This window comes from Leopardus geoffroyi, chromosome C1, assembly GCF_018350155.1.
Source record: "Leopardus geoffroyi isolate Oge1 chromosome C1, O.geoffroyi_Oge1_pat1.0, whole genome shotgun sequence".
NCBI lineage: Eukaryota > Metazoa > Chordata > Mammalia > Carnivora > Felidae > Leopardus > Leopardus geoffroyi.
This window is the reverse complement of record NC_059328.1, coordinates 107,385,729-107,400,725: the sequence shown is the minus strand read 5'-3', so window position 1 is coordinate 107,400,725 and position 14,997 is coordinate 107,385,729. Positions and strand designations below refer to the sequence as shown.

Below are 14,997 nucleotides of genomic sequence, written 5' to 3'. Positions count from 1 at the left end.
CCTGCCCTTAATCTCTATAGTTTATTCTTAACAAAACAGCCAAAATTATACTTTTAAATGTAAGTCAGGTAATGGCACACCTCCACCCCAAACCTTCTGATGCATGCCCATTCCATTTATTATAAAAGGAAAATTTTGTGAACACATCATAACAGAATATAAGTTATCTCTATGATCCTACCCCTACCCAGACACCCACTCCCTCCCTCCAGCTAGAATCTAGCGTGTTTCTGCCCAAACTTTGTATTCATTGTTCCTGCTGCCTAAAATGCTATCACTCTAGATATTCGTGTGGTTCACTTCTTTGCTTCCTGATAAGAAGACTTTATCACACAGGTATTCCCTGACCATACTGTATCAACTGCCTCCCCCCAGAATTCTCTGTGGCCCCAACCTTCCTTTATTCCTCCTCCATTCCACTTAGTAGCATCTAATATATTGTTTAGTGGCGTGCAGTTATTATCTGCTTCCGCCACTAGACTCTGGGCTCCATGAGCGAAGGGACTATTTTCTTTCTGTTTATAGCTATATCCTCAACTGCTAGATTAATGCCTGGCACACAGTAGGTGCTTAATAAATATTTATTTAATGAATTGCTAACAATTCAATGTTTAAAAAGTTGAACTTACTTTCTTCTATGTTGAGTCAAAAGCTTTCATTTCATTAAGAGTACATTTATCTTGAGAAGCACTGAGTAATGTATAGAATTGTTGAATCACTATATTGTACACCCGAAACGAATATAACATGGTATGTGAACTACACTGGAATTAAAATTTGGAAAAAAAAAAAAAACCCTCTCATTTCATTGTTTGTATCTGATTTTCTGTTTTAAACACAGTTACATTGCAATACCATATATGTTGAGCTTTTTCAGTTTATTAAGCTAATCAGAAAAATTTGGCAACTGAGGCAACCATGATGTATTTATGAGATCTTCGGCAACCATAGTGATGTTTGACAACAAACAAAATGGTAATTTCTTATTGCATTTAAAATATCTACACCAGGAGGTTGCCTCTGTACTGGCAATGATCTGTGATATAAAAACATAAATGCCATTTCTTCTCATTTCATACAAATACTATTAGAAATCTGGCAAGTTAAAGCCAATTTTTATGAATGGTTATCAGATCTTGTCTTTCAATATCTCAGCATCTTATTAAATCCATTTATTTTTCACGCCACACACAAGTACTTCAATATATATTAGCAATAGTGTCTATACAAAGCACAGTTCGTGCAATTTTTCTTGCCTTTTGCCTTTGCAATATCAGTATGTAAAACATCACATTTTCCCTATGTATTTAATAATGTGTTAAAAATCCAATCTCAATATATAAAGTTGTTTTCTTCTGTTAGGTATGTGTAATCTTAGCTTTGTTATAAATATCTCATGATCTGAACCTTTAAGGTAATTCACAAAGTGTGGTTGATAATTCACAAAGTGTGGTTGATGTCATACTGGAATATTTCTGAACTTCTTTATGAGCAAATGTTCCAACTGTAATTCTAAATCAGTCAGTCATAAACATCCATATTACAGTGTCAATTGTATGTGATTTTTTAACAAGCTATTCTACAGTGGTATATGTTTTTCTCTCCTGTAAAATGTGGGAATCCACTTTTGATATAATATAAATGAGTTTTCATTGCCAGATTTAAATTTTTCTTAATTTTTTTATTAAATTTTTTTTAATGTTTATTTTCGAGAGAGAGAGAGAAACAGAGTGTGAGCAGGGCAGGAGCAGAGAGAGACGGAGACACAGAATCCGAGCTGTCAGCACAGAGCCTTATGTGGGCGTCAAACTCACGAATTGTGAGATCATGACCTGAGCCGAAGTCAGATGCTTAACCAACTGATCCCCCAGGCACTCATCCAGATTTAAATTTATCTGTACTTTTAACATTAGTTATTTCAAGTGAATGTATGTTATACTTTATAGCAAAATTATAATTGTCAGGAAGTAGCTGGCATAAACGATCTTGTGAAATTTCACTGCATTAAACATGTCAGACCAGTTACCTTATTCCTAACCACCCTAAATGATGAATCCTGATGACAATAAACATAATTATAATGTGCTACTTTAAGGTATGTTAAGATCAAATTTTGGGCTGATGGTATTAATTTTGTATGCTATAATTAATGTAGTTATTGTTAGTTGAAAATCATGTGGTACCAGTACTATATAACGTGTCTTATTTTAAGCCTGAACATTCTGTTGGGCACAGCAGTGATTACTCTTTAATTTTTTTTCTGTTTAATCAATGATCCATTTGTAAAATTATTTTATCTTTATTTAAAATAAGTTTTTATAAATATAGCCAGATAAGAAAACTTACACAGTACTCAGATTAGCTTTAGCATTATATTATTACATAGGTCATATGACTTGTTTACTAGTTCTTAAGATACCTTACCATAAAACACTGATGCATCTGGACTTACTTGGTATCACATTTAATGAAATAAGCTGTAGTACAATTTTGTGTGAGTAAAATTGCGTATAACCTAATACAGTATATAAAGGATGGGTGGATCCAGCACAGAGCTACGTTCTTCTTAATTTTTGAGAGGGTTAATTAATCACATTCCTTTATTCTCCAAACTCTGAATCAATTGAGAGAGATTTAGGTGTAAGACAGATGGTCAGTAAAGCATTGAAGAATGTAACTTGTACCATGGTCAAAATGGAAGCCATAATATTTATTCCAAAGTCTAAGACCTGGGACCCGGAATGGGACAGAATCTGATCCACAGATACACTCCCCCAGCTACCAACAAGCACAGCAAAGAAGTGTACACACGAGGAAAGTCTCTCACAACCTCACCTGTCAGATCACTTGCCCTTCCTCTAGAGCTAAGGAGTGAGTTTGAGTTTGAAAATATTATTTCAAAGAATAAAGCTAGAATGTTGAAAAAAGATATTTCCCATTAAATCAATAAATATGACTAAGACCTTAAGTGCACCCTAATTTGTTACAACATTTTTACTCTGACATCTGCTAATTATGCTAATAGCCCAGATTGCCTGGAGATCCTGATGACCTCCAAGATGTTACCATTTATCATTGGTTATTTAACACTTTTGAGTAAGCATGCTAAATATTATCACAGAATTTTAAATAAATAAACACACACACAGTTTCTCTCTCAAAGACATCTCAAGAACCTCTGAAACATCTTTCTGGATGCTACTGTTGCTTTTGTCAGAGGTTGAAAACCACTGATCAAGCAATTTCCTTTCTCAGACTGAAGGTTGATTGGGATGTAAAAGAATGTGGCTTTCAGTGACCTGAATGCCACATGACTTCCAATGCAATGACCTCTAATAATTTATTTTGGTCCAAGAGGATGGTCTGGAGCAGTTGCCCTCAATCTCTCTTCTACAGCATACCTAGGGGATGGCATTCAGGTGTCAGACTCACTCCACCACATGAGCCCAGATGTTCACATAGCTGTGGCTTGGTTGATATAAGATGTGAATTATGTGCAACTTCTGACCATAGGGGCACTGACCATAGTTCCATCCCTTTGTCTTCCACTGCCCCCAAGACACCAGTGTCTCAATCCTGTGGCTAAGAAGCCTAGTCCTGGAGGATGGGCATGAACATTGCTGTTGCCTATGCTGACTGCTGGGTTAAAAAGGACAGTATATTGAGAACTTGCCCCAAATCCATACCATTTGTCTCATTGAATACAAAGAGAAAAGAAATCACAAAGGGTACACAGCAAAAGTGTCTCAGAAGAATTGTGCCGTGTCACTGTGTAGACTCCAGTTCCTGGGTGAAGAGAAGTAGTGAGGGACTCAGTCAGGTAGATATGTTCAAGGAGAGTATTTGTCATGGATTTTTTAGCCAAGGTCTGAAAACAAGTATCCCTGTGCCACTTCTTTCTTAAGGATGAGATTCCCTCAAGTCAAAAGAGTCTGGAGGTTGGGGCGCCTGGGTGGCGATGTCGGTTAAGCGTCCGACTTCAGCCAGGTCATGATCTCACGGTCCGTGAGTTCGAGCCCCGCGTCGGGCTCGGGGCTGATGGCTCAGAACCTGGAGCCTGTTTCCGATTCTGTGTCTCCCTCTCTCTCTGCCCCTCTCCCGTTCATGCTCTGTCTCTCTCTCTCTCTGTCCCAAAAATAAATAAAACGTTGAAAAAAAAAATTAAAAAAAAAAAAAAAGAGTCTGGAGGCTGAATTTCAGGGCTGGGGATCATAGTGTCCCTAATGAATAGGAAGAAACCTCATGGATGGTGGCAGCAACATCAGTGGAACAGGGTCGCTCAGGTTTTGGGAGTACCCCATTGGTCCCCTCTGGATCTTTCCTTTCCACAGCCCTCTCAGACGGCCCATGTCTGGGACCTCCCTTGGTGGGAATTTCCCATATATAGCTGGCTCATTCTGGAGTCTGCTTGAAGAATCCAGGTTAATAGGGGCTCCCCAGAACTGAGGATGGGGGCATCAACAAACACTAAAGAGCTCAGGGTGCCAGGAAAGATAGGCTTTATTTTTACATGTTGATAACGCTGTGGGAAGCAGAGTTTTTTTGTAGCATTCAGGTATTGATGTAGGAAAGAGCCAAGGCCAAGAGGTCTGAAGTTTTTAGCAAAAAGAGGAATTCTTTAAGTATACATCTAGGCATCTTAGTTCAGGAGGAGAATGAGAACAAGGTGCGAGTGAGGAATGTCGTGAACTCCAGGCTCAGCCTTGGCTATGGATGAACCAAAGCTCATCAAAAGCTGCAGCCCCCAAATCCATGGCAACAACTGGAACACCCAGAGGACTCCCTCTCCCAGCAGTTGGAAGGCTGAAGTGGGCCTAGACAGACATCCGGAAACCGATGAGACCCCAGAGAGCAGCAGCTTCCGAAGCCAGTGGTACAGCAACTGTGAACACAGCAGGAGGGGACAGGTGGGGGGCAGGGAGCTGGGCAGGGAGCCAGGGCCTGTGGGGCCTGAGGGGTCTGAGCGAGGCACTTCGGTGGAAGACACTTGGCAGGGAGCTGACACTTCTGCTGGGTTTGCTGGCTGGACATCTTGGGAAAAGTTTAGTTACTCTGAAAAGCAATGCAAAGGTTTTGAAAGTTCAGTGACTATAAACTTAATTTGCATCAGTATTTTTCTCCAGATTCTGAAGTTCTATAACTGATTCTATGACTCCTGGATCCATATCTTTATAGCAGAGAACCCCCACTTTCCAGGCATAGGAAAAATCAGGCCAGGGGTCAGTAACTTCTACTGACCTGATTCTCCCAAGACTCTTGACTTCTGAGGCAGCAACTTGGGTAGTTTCCAAAGTATTACCTTGTTTTTATAATATATTCTAATTTATGCATTCTAGAAACCACATGGTTAGCCTGAGTCCATAGTTATACCACATGTCTTCTTCACCTCCTTTTTTTTTTTTTTAATCTTTCTTACATCATGGGCTTGGCCTTCAGTTCTACTTTTCAGCCCTATGTGTGTCTCTTGTCCTAAAAACTAGCTTCCCCCACCCCGACCCCAATCTCAATTAACACTCATCCCTTCTGGGATTGCTGCTTCTGAGCCATCTGATGATTTCTGTGAGCCTGATCTTCCTGAAATTACCGGTTAGTTCCCATTCTCTCCAGCCTAGAGTGGCTTGTCCCATTCAGCTATGGTGTGGCAATTCCAGCCATTCCCAAACTGCCATCCGATGAGTAAGGACACTTACCTTGCTTCCCAATGTCAGGCAAGCAATGGATAGGTCAGGGGAAGTGAGGAGACAGTATGGTCTGAGGCCTTTTATACACATCCTGCACTCAACTCAAGAGAATGAGCCATGATAATATGAAAGCTCTTCCCAACCAGGTGGTTATGATGGCAACTTCCCACATTCCTGTGGCTTTGTCATTCTACCACTTTATCACTCTGGATCACTACTGGATCCTCATGAGTATTTTTCCAGAACATCCCTTCCCTCTATAAAACTTAGAAGTATTTCCATAAAGATAAGAAGATCATGATTTACAAGGGCATTTACAATGGCCACCCTTGGGGATTGAACTTAGTGTTTCTGCAGGAATCTAATGCAAGCTTTAGACGAAAATCTAAGGCCACTATTGTTGAATCAATCTAGGACATAGATGGGAGTTTCTGTAGATTCTATTATCAGTTTGAAGCCAATAATCTTAGCACCTCTGGGTCACTACTGAGGGCTTAGTGTATCTGATTCAGATCCCAGGGTGCATAAGACATCAACCAACAATGTAGCATCATAGAAAGGCCCAGTTGGAAAGGATTTCAGTCTTGTACCTACAATACACACATAGATGAGGAACTGAGCACCAGAGAGGGGAAAGGAGATGTTCAAAGTTGTGCAGTGTCTGAACTGGGAGCCAGGCACCCCTGCCTTTGACCTCAGTCCCTTCTTTTGAACCTGCTTGGTCATGTCCACTAAAATCTACTACCTCTCTGCCCACCAGATCCTTCTTCTTCATGCCACTCCCCACTCATTTGCTTTCCTTAGTTTATTATTTTAACCACTCTGTCACCAATATAATAAATGTTCTTGGTCCTTTGGCTTATTAATGCACTTGACTGACAAAACACCAACCCTGGCTAAAACCTTCATGTTATGCCTAGCTGCTATAAAAACAAAAACAAAATCAAAACAGACTCTTTGCAGGTTGGCATCATCATAAGATCATGACCATCCACTCATGCTGGGCCCCAAACACTGCTTGGTGATTCTATATACTTCTGTGTGTTCACTCCACACACACACATCATGCCTTTTCTCCTCTATGAACCTCCAAAATATTCACTGTTACCTCTAGACAGATGATACTGCCTCTACTCCAAGGGTCAGACAGTAGCTGTCAAATGTAAGGCACTTCAGCTTCCCACTATTGGGTCTTCAATCTTATGCCTATAGCCATCCTTTATGATCTCCTTGTTAGAAGAGATATGGCCTCTTTTCCTTTCTAAATACTGTCCCTGCTACTTTGCTCTGGTTCCTTGTGTGTTCAGACTCAGTCATATTAGTTTTTCCTGTGAAATGTTGTCATGATGCCCTATACTCCTATAACACCACTCTTGTATTTATTTTTCAGTATCACTCATCCTGGATAGAATGAAATCTCCATGTTCCTCAGCGTTTGCACAGTGCCTGACATATTGTAAGTGCTCAACAAATATTTGTTGAATGCCAAACTATGGAGAGAGACTAAATGTCCATCGACTGATGAATGTATAAAGAAGATGTGGTATTAGGGTACCTGGCTGGCTCAGTCAATTGAGTGTCCAACTCTTGAATTTGGCACAAGTCATGATCTCAAGATTTGTGGGATTGAACCCTGAGTCAGGCTCTGTGCTGACCATGTGGAGCCTGCTTGGCATTCTCTCTCCCTCTCTCTCTGTCCCTCCCCTAATCATGCTCTTTGTGTCTCTCAAAATAAATAAATAAACATTTTTTTTAAAAAAAGATGTGATGTCAACAGCATATAAAAAGAATTATTCACCATGATATAGTGGGATTCATTCCTGGGATGCAGGGCTGGTTCAACATTCGCAAATCAATCAATGTGATACATCACATTAATAAAAGAAAAGATAAGAACCATATGATCTTGTCAATCGATGCAGAAAAGGCCTTTGACAAAATTCAGCAACGTTTCTTAATAAAAACCCTCGAGAAAGTCGGGATAGAAGGAACATACTTAAACATCATAAAAGCCATTTATGAAAAGCCCACAGCTAACATCATCCTCAATGGGGAAAAACTGAGAGCTTTTTCCCTGAGATCAGGAACACGACAGGGATGTCCACTCTCACCGCTGTTGTTTAACATGGTGTTGGAAGTTCTAGCATCAGCAATCAGACAACAAAAGGAAATCAAAGGCATCAAAATTGGCAAAGATGAAGTAAAGCTTTCACTTTTTGCAAATGACATGATACTATACATGGAAAATCCAATAGACTCCACCAAAAGTCTGCTAGAACTGATACATGAATTTAGCAAAGTTGCAGGATACAAAATCAATGTACAGAAATCAGTTGCATTCTTATACACTAACAATGAAGCAACAGAAAGACAAATAAAGAAACTGATCCCATTCACAATTGCACCAAGAAGCATCAAATACCTAGGAATAAATCTAACCAAAGATGTACAAGATCTGTATGCTGAAAACTATAGAAAGTTTATGAAGGAAATTGAAGAAGATATAAAGAAATGGAAAAACATTCTGTGCTCATGGATTGGAAGAATAAATATTGTCAAAATGTCAATACTACCCAAAGCCATCTATGCATTCAATGCAATCCCAATCAAAATTGCACCAGCATTCTTCTCGAAACTAGAACAAGCAATCCTAAAATTCATATGGAACCACAAAAGGCCCCAAATAGCCAAAGCAACTTTGAAGAAGAAGACCAAAGCAGGAGGCATCACAATCCCAGACTTTAGCCTCTACTACGAAGCTGTAATCATCAAGACAGCATGGTATTGGCACAAAAACAGACACATAGACCAATGGAATAGAATAGAAACCCCAGAACTAGACCCACAAATGCATGGCCAACTAATCTTTGACAAAGCAGGAAAGAACATCCAATGGAAAAAAGACAATCTCTTTAACAAATGGTGCTGGGAGAATTGGACAGCAACATGCAGAAGATTGAAACTAGACCACTTTCTCACACCATTCACAAAAATAAACTCAAAATGGATAAAGGACCTGAATGTGAGACAGGAAACCATCAAAACCCTAGCGGAGAAAGCAGGAAAAGACCTCTCTGACCTCAGCCGTAGCAATCTCTTACTCGACACATCCCCAAAGGCAAGGGAATTAAAAGCAAAAATGAATTACTGGGACCTTATGAAGATAAAAAGCTTCTGCACAGCCAACAAAGCTAAAAAGGAAACAGCCAACAAAACTAAAAGGCAACCAACAGAATGGGAAAAGATATTTGCAAATGACATATCGGACAAAGGGCTAGCATCCAAAATCTATAAAGAGCTCACCAAACTCCACACCCGAAAAACAAATAACCCAGTGAAGAAATGGGCAGAAAACATGAATACACACTTGTCTAAAGAAGACATCCGGATGGCCAACAGGCACATGAAAAGATGCTCAACGTCGCTCCTCATCAGGGAAATACAAATCAAAACCACACTCAGATATCACCTCACGCCAGTCAGAGTGGCCAAAATGAACAAATCGGGAGACTATAGATGCTGGAGAGGATGTGGAGAAACGGGAACCTTCTTGCACTGTTGGTGGGAATGCAAATTGGTGCAGCCACTCTGGAAAACAGTGTGGAGGTTCCTCAGAAAATTAAAAATAGATCTACCCTATGACCCAGCAATAGCACTGCTAGGAATTTACCCAAGGGATACAGGAGTACTGATGCATAGGGGCACGTGTACCCCAATGTTTATAGCAGCACTCTCAACAATATCCAAATTATGGAAAGAGCCTAAATGTCCATCAAGTGATGAATGGATAAAGAAATTGTGGTTTATATACACAATGGAGTACTACAGGGCAATGAGAAAGAATGAAACATGGCCCTTTGTAGCAACGTGGGTGGAACTGGAGAGTGTGATACTAAGTGAAATAGGTCATACAGAGAAAGACAGATACCATATGTTTTCACTCTTATGTGGATCCTGAGAAACTTAACAGAAGTCCATGGGGGAGGGGAAGGAAAAAAAAAAGAGGTTAGAGTGGGAGAGAGCCAAAGCATAAGAGACTCTTAAAAACTGAGAACAAACTGAGGGTTGATGGGGGGTGGGAGGGAGGGGAGGGTGAGTGATGGGTATTGAGGAGGGCACCTTTTGGAATGAGCACTGGGTGTTGTATGGAAACCAATTTGACAATAAACTTCATATATTGAAAAAAAATGAATAAAAAGATGTGATTGTGTGTGTGTGTGTGTGTGTGTGTGTGTGTAATGGAATATCACTCAACCATCAAAAAGAATAAAATCTTGCCATTTGCAACAATGTGGTTGGAGCTAGAATGTATTATGCTAAGCAAAATAAGCCAATCATAGATAGACAAACACCATATGATTTCACTCATATGTGAAATTTAAGAAACAAAACAGATGAACACATGGGAAGGTTGGAGGAAGAGAAGAGAGGGAAACAAACCACAAGAGACTCTTAATGATAGAGAACGAACTGTGTGTTGATGGAGGAAGTGGGTGAGAGATGGTTTAGATGGATGATAGGTATTGAGGAGGGCACTTATTGTGATGAGCACTGGGTGTTTTATGTAAGGGATGAATCACTGAGATCTGCTCCTGAAACCAATCAACACTGTATGTTAGCCAACTAGAATTTAAATAAAAAATAATAATAAATATTTGTTGAATGAATTAATAAGTTATTTGTGTTTGAGACAAGGGTCTGCCTCCTTTCACACCTTGAGAGAGGTGTACTTGGGAGGACAGGCACATGTAGCAGGTGTGGGAGATACTCCCAGGGTGGAGTTACCCATACTGACAAGCTGCAAGAATTTTGCAGTGGATCAGGGCTCTGGTCCTGGCTCTGCTACTGCCTCTGGGTTTCAGAGGAGACTGGATCAGATTATCTAAGTACATCACCAAGCCTATATTTGCACTTATGAGCATCAGACCTCCAAGTGCTGCCTTTCCTGTTTTTCTCTTTTCCCTGAACATATTTTACCTGGGATCAATGTGGAAGTGAACTCAATGAAAAGGAGAAAGATGAAGGCTAGTGTGTATATGGTGATGTGGAATATTGGAAGGTGTATGAAGTTGTTATATGAGATAGCAACTTCATATAGTCTAGTTAGTTCATCCCACTTATCAGACAAATTCCTTACTTAACTTCTTGTCTGGTTGTACCAAAGCAGAGAATTATGTATATATGTGACTCACCTAATTGCTCTTCTCCTAGTTGCAAATGTGAGCTCTTGAAGTCCTGATCAGCAGGGATAGGCAAAGTTATGTTCCTTCCATGCATGGCCCCCACTAAAATATTGCAAATAATTTCCAAAGGTTGTAAAACATTGTTCTATTGGATTGACTCGATACCACCAATGAACCACTGGTTCAATGAAGAAAATTATTTATCCTAACAGAAATTCCTTTCTTATAGTAACTTTGCAAATATCACTTTAAAGACATTTATTTACTGAGTGATGGTTATGTTCAGGGTTTTGTGAATTCAGAGAAGATTAAGATTCTTCTTTGTCTTAAGATGCAAGTGGGATAATAAAGGGAAATACTGGGAATTAAAATTTATTCTCAAACCATCAAACATGTTATTTGAATTATCACAATATATCAGCTCTATGAGTTTCTTAATGTTAACCCCACTTTACAGATTAAAAAAGACTGTGGCCCAGAAAGAGAGTGAGCACTAGTCAGGAAATGAGAGGAACTGGTATTCTAGATAGAGGGAAGAGAAGCACAGGCATAGGCATGGAGATGTGTAGGGGCATGATCATTTCTGGAAACAGATGGGCCATAATATTTGGTAAGAGCATAGTATTGGGCACTAGCTGGGTAGAAAGAAATGAAGGGCCCAGAACATCAAGAGTTTTATTTGTTGGGTTATATACTTTAGCCTATAGATCAATGGCTTCTAAATTATACTGCTTGGAACCCTGTTGCCAAGGATGTTCAAACATCAACTCTTCCAAGAGCCACACCTCTGGGTAGAGTGAGTTGATCTGTGTTGCTGCCCTTCCAAACTTGTTCCCTGCCTCCTCCATTGTCTATTGCATCAGCTCCATGTCTTTACATGTCATGGAAGCTGGAAGATGAATCGGAGCACTGGCATCGGAGCACTGGCATCTTGACCATGGGTATGTTATTTAATATTTTTTTGAGATTCATCTTTTTTTAAATCTGTATAATGGGATTAGTAATAAGAACCTCAGAAAGCTATTGTACTGTGATAATGCAGATAACGTTCTACAGATAGTAGTTTGGAAATACATTTTAATTTCTTTCCTTTCCTCAACATCATGTCCCATCATCACATGGGGGTCCCTAAACTTTTTGAGTCACAAAAATTAAAATATCACAAATACTTAGTTCCTGACTAATTGGGCTGCCTGGGATGGGGATCATGAGCAGAAAACACTCTGGGCTTCTGACTTACCCCCGTTGCAGAGTAATTATACCTGTACCTGCTTTATATATTGAAGGTATACATTCAATTTATTTTTTTAAATTTATTCATTTTTGAGAGACAGAGCATGAGGGGGGAAGGGGCAGAGAGAGAGGGAGACACAGAATCCGAAGCAGGCCCCAGGCTCTGAGCTGTCAGCACAGAGCCCGACATGGGACTTGAACTGACGAACTGCGAGATCATGGCCTAAGCCGAAGTTGGACACTCAACCGACTGAGCCACCCAGGCGCCCCAGGCGTACATTCAATTTAATTTGAAAACAGTATCATGCTGCTTTAAATGGTTTGACCAAGACAATCTGGGCATCCTTGACCATTTAAGCAACAGAAGAACCTGATAAGATTTACATTTTAGAAAGATCACTCAGCTCAAGTGAACTTAGGTGTTATGATTTAGTTACTCAAGAAGATGAAGTCCGTGGTGAATGTCCAGGCTACAAGTTTAATGCGAGGATTAGAGATGGACGCAAGTGAGTTAGCTCTTTGTTAATGAGCCTGTAGACAAGGGACCAGTTGGAAGGTTACTGAAGGGTTTTTACTTGGCTGAGTTGAGTCTGGACACAGCCCATGTATTCCTGGATTCTGTTCTTATCAATTGAAGCACTTCCTAACCATCCTGCCTACTTGAGGAGTCAAGCATGCTATAGATTCCTGCTTGTCTTAGGTGTGCCCCTTAATAGAAGGGTGAGACCAGCCTTGGCATGCATGAAATTCAGATTCTTATCAAGCTAATTCCCAAGTGATGAAAGAACGGAAAACAAGGATCTTCCTTTTGCAAGAGTAGTCAGACCTTTGAACAATCTTCCTATAAGCCAGAATCCCAGTGGGCAAGCAGACATATGGGTCTGACCCTGGCAAACATCACTGAGAGAGGATTCATGGTTCTTCCAAAGGCAATGGGATTTATACCTGGCTTGTTCAAGGACTAATGTTGCTTTTGCTTCTCTTGGGGTGGAGGGAACAGTCATGACCCATGTTCAATGACCTGGCCCCATTGGTCTCAAGCCATCCCAATTAGTGTGTAAAAGAGAGAGGACAAGACTAACTCAGCATGACACATTCCCATCACTTCCATGAGGTGGCCTCAAAAGTCAATCACCCTCCCTTATCTGTATAGTGTGGGCTACAGACATAGGCCTACTATATATAATATGGTGGTTAAAACAAATGCTTATGACCAAGGAAACCAACACCCTGCCCAGCACTGAGTAGGTGTTCTGTAAGCTGTAGTTACAATGTAAGTATGATCATTATTGACTGAAGTCCTGGGTATTTCCCAGCTTCTGAGTCCTGTTCCTGTGGCACTGGTGGGGAGGCATACACCAAGATCATCTAGTAATGGTATTATAGCCCTTCTTTTCTCTCATATATCCAACTGCAGAAAACTCCCTTGGATTGAAGTAGCAGGTTGTCCCTGGAGCACAGGCCTGGTCCTAACACTGAGGCATGAGTCACTTGCCTTCTCTAGGCCTCAGAGTCTCCATTTGTGAAATGAGTGCTGCTGTGGTTTTTATCTTGTTCCCTGGCATAATCATGAGAGAGCTTTGTGCTTGGAGCTGTCAGATCACACTAGATCCTGGGTGACATGATGAGTTATCATCCTTAATAGTTGTAAGGATCCTTCTACGATGTAACAAATGTTAAGATATACATATAGGCTATACATATAGGCTATAACGCCTCTTTCAACCCCAGGCTCTACCCTGGCCCCTCAGCTGACTTCAGTGAGTGGGGCAATAGCTAAAACATCTTGTTGTGTCTTGTGCTTACAAATATCACCATCAAACAATACCTTTTAGTCTTAAGATAGGAAGGGATGAAGAGTGAGGTCACTTTGCCTGTCTTCTTCCTATAGACACTGATCCCAAAAAAATACTTCTAAATCTTCCAAGAAAGTAGGGCCCACAGCCTATAGTGACAGAGCTTTCTTGCTCCTGTGTGACTTCATTCCTCTCTTCTGATGTCATAGTAAGTACCTCCCACCAGGCTTCACAGGACAGCCCTTTGGCTCCATCATCTTCCCATTCTTAAAGACTGCTGTACTAATAATGTCTCTGACTCATCACAACACCATGCTAATGACTTCACTATCATTCTCTCCACTGTGCCAAAGGAAGATAACTCAGGAGACTGTATTTTCTATCCTGCAATTAACACATCTTCAGAATCATCAGAGAAGGATAGGGACTGTGAAAACCTTTTACCACCACCACTGCAACTACTGATCCAATAATTATCTTTACCTAGGAAGGCCACTACTATAAAATATGAGCATAGGGGGCATCATTATTAATACTTAGGCAAGTTCCTCAGACTTTTTGTGCCTGCACTATCATCTGTGACATCAGGACTTTCTGTTCTGTTATTCTGTGAACGTATAGTTCTCAGCCATTCATACTTTCAGAGACAGTGGTCACCCACCTCTCCCTAACATTTGTACCACATTTCATATGATTTGTTTTTGCCTCTTAACAACCCTGTGGGGTGGATATCACTACATACGGAAAAACTGAGCATTGGAGAGTTTAAGAGCAAGTGCAGATCACAGTTTCTTGGTTCTGAAGTGATAAAGCCAAACCAGCAAGGATTGCTTGAAACAAGGAAGTTGTTCTTTCAGTCTTGGTCTAGGTGCTGTTATAGATCAGGGATTCTAAACCTGGTTGTACCATCTGAAAAGCACTTTTAAAGTTCAGATTCCTGGTCCCCAACTGAGGCCTATTGAGTTATAATCTCCACAGAATGAGTTCTAAGCATTTGCAATGTTTAAATCCCCAGGGGATTCTGCTAGTTTGGAAACTATAGTCCTAGAGTGTTCTGTTCTTGGAGTACAATAGAACTGTAGCCAGCCCACAAAACATTCTGGT

At 40.4% G+C, this 14,997-nt stretch overlaps 1 protein-coding gene across 3 annotated transcripts; it reads right to left on the bottom strand.

Moving 5' to 3' along the window:
* Window positions 1-4,482: 4,482 nt before the first annotated feature.
* Window positions 4,483-14,050, bottom strand: LOC123596705 (late cornified envelope protein 2A). 3 transcript variants are annotated; one of them, XM_045475063.1, is made up of 3 exons: window positions 13,926-14,013; window positions 10,874-10,966; window positions 4,483-5,052 (listed from the first exon to the last, which is right to left on the bottom strand). In XM_045475063.1, the coding sequence occupies exon 3, from the start codon at window positions 5,029-5,031 to the stop codon at window positions 4,729-4,731; it is 303 nt and encodes a 100-aa protein (XP_045331019.1). In that variant the 5' UTR covers window positions 5,032-5,052; window positions 10,874-10,966; window positions 13,926-14,013; the 3' UTR covers window positions 4,483-4,728. The 3 variants fall into 3 exon arrangements, with proteins under 3 accessions (XP_045331019.1, XP_045331017.1, XP_045331016.1); XM_045475061.1 differs by lacking the exon at window positions 10,874-10,966 and having other exon boundaries at window positions 13,926-14,050; XM_045475060.1 differs by lacking the exons at window positions 10,874-10,966; window positions 13,926-14,013 and adding an exon at window positions 5,691-5,788.
* Between the last annotated feature and the right edge of the window lie 947 nt (window positions 14,051-14,997).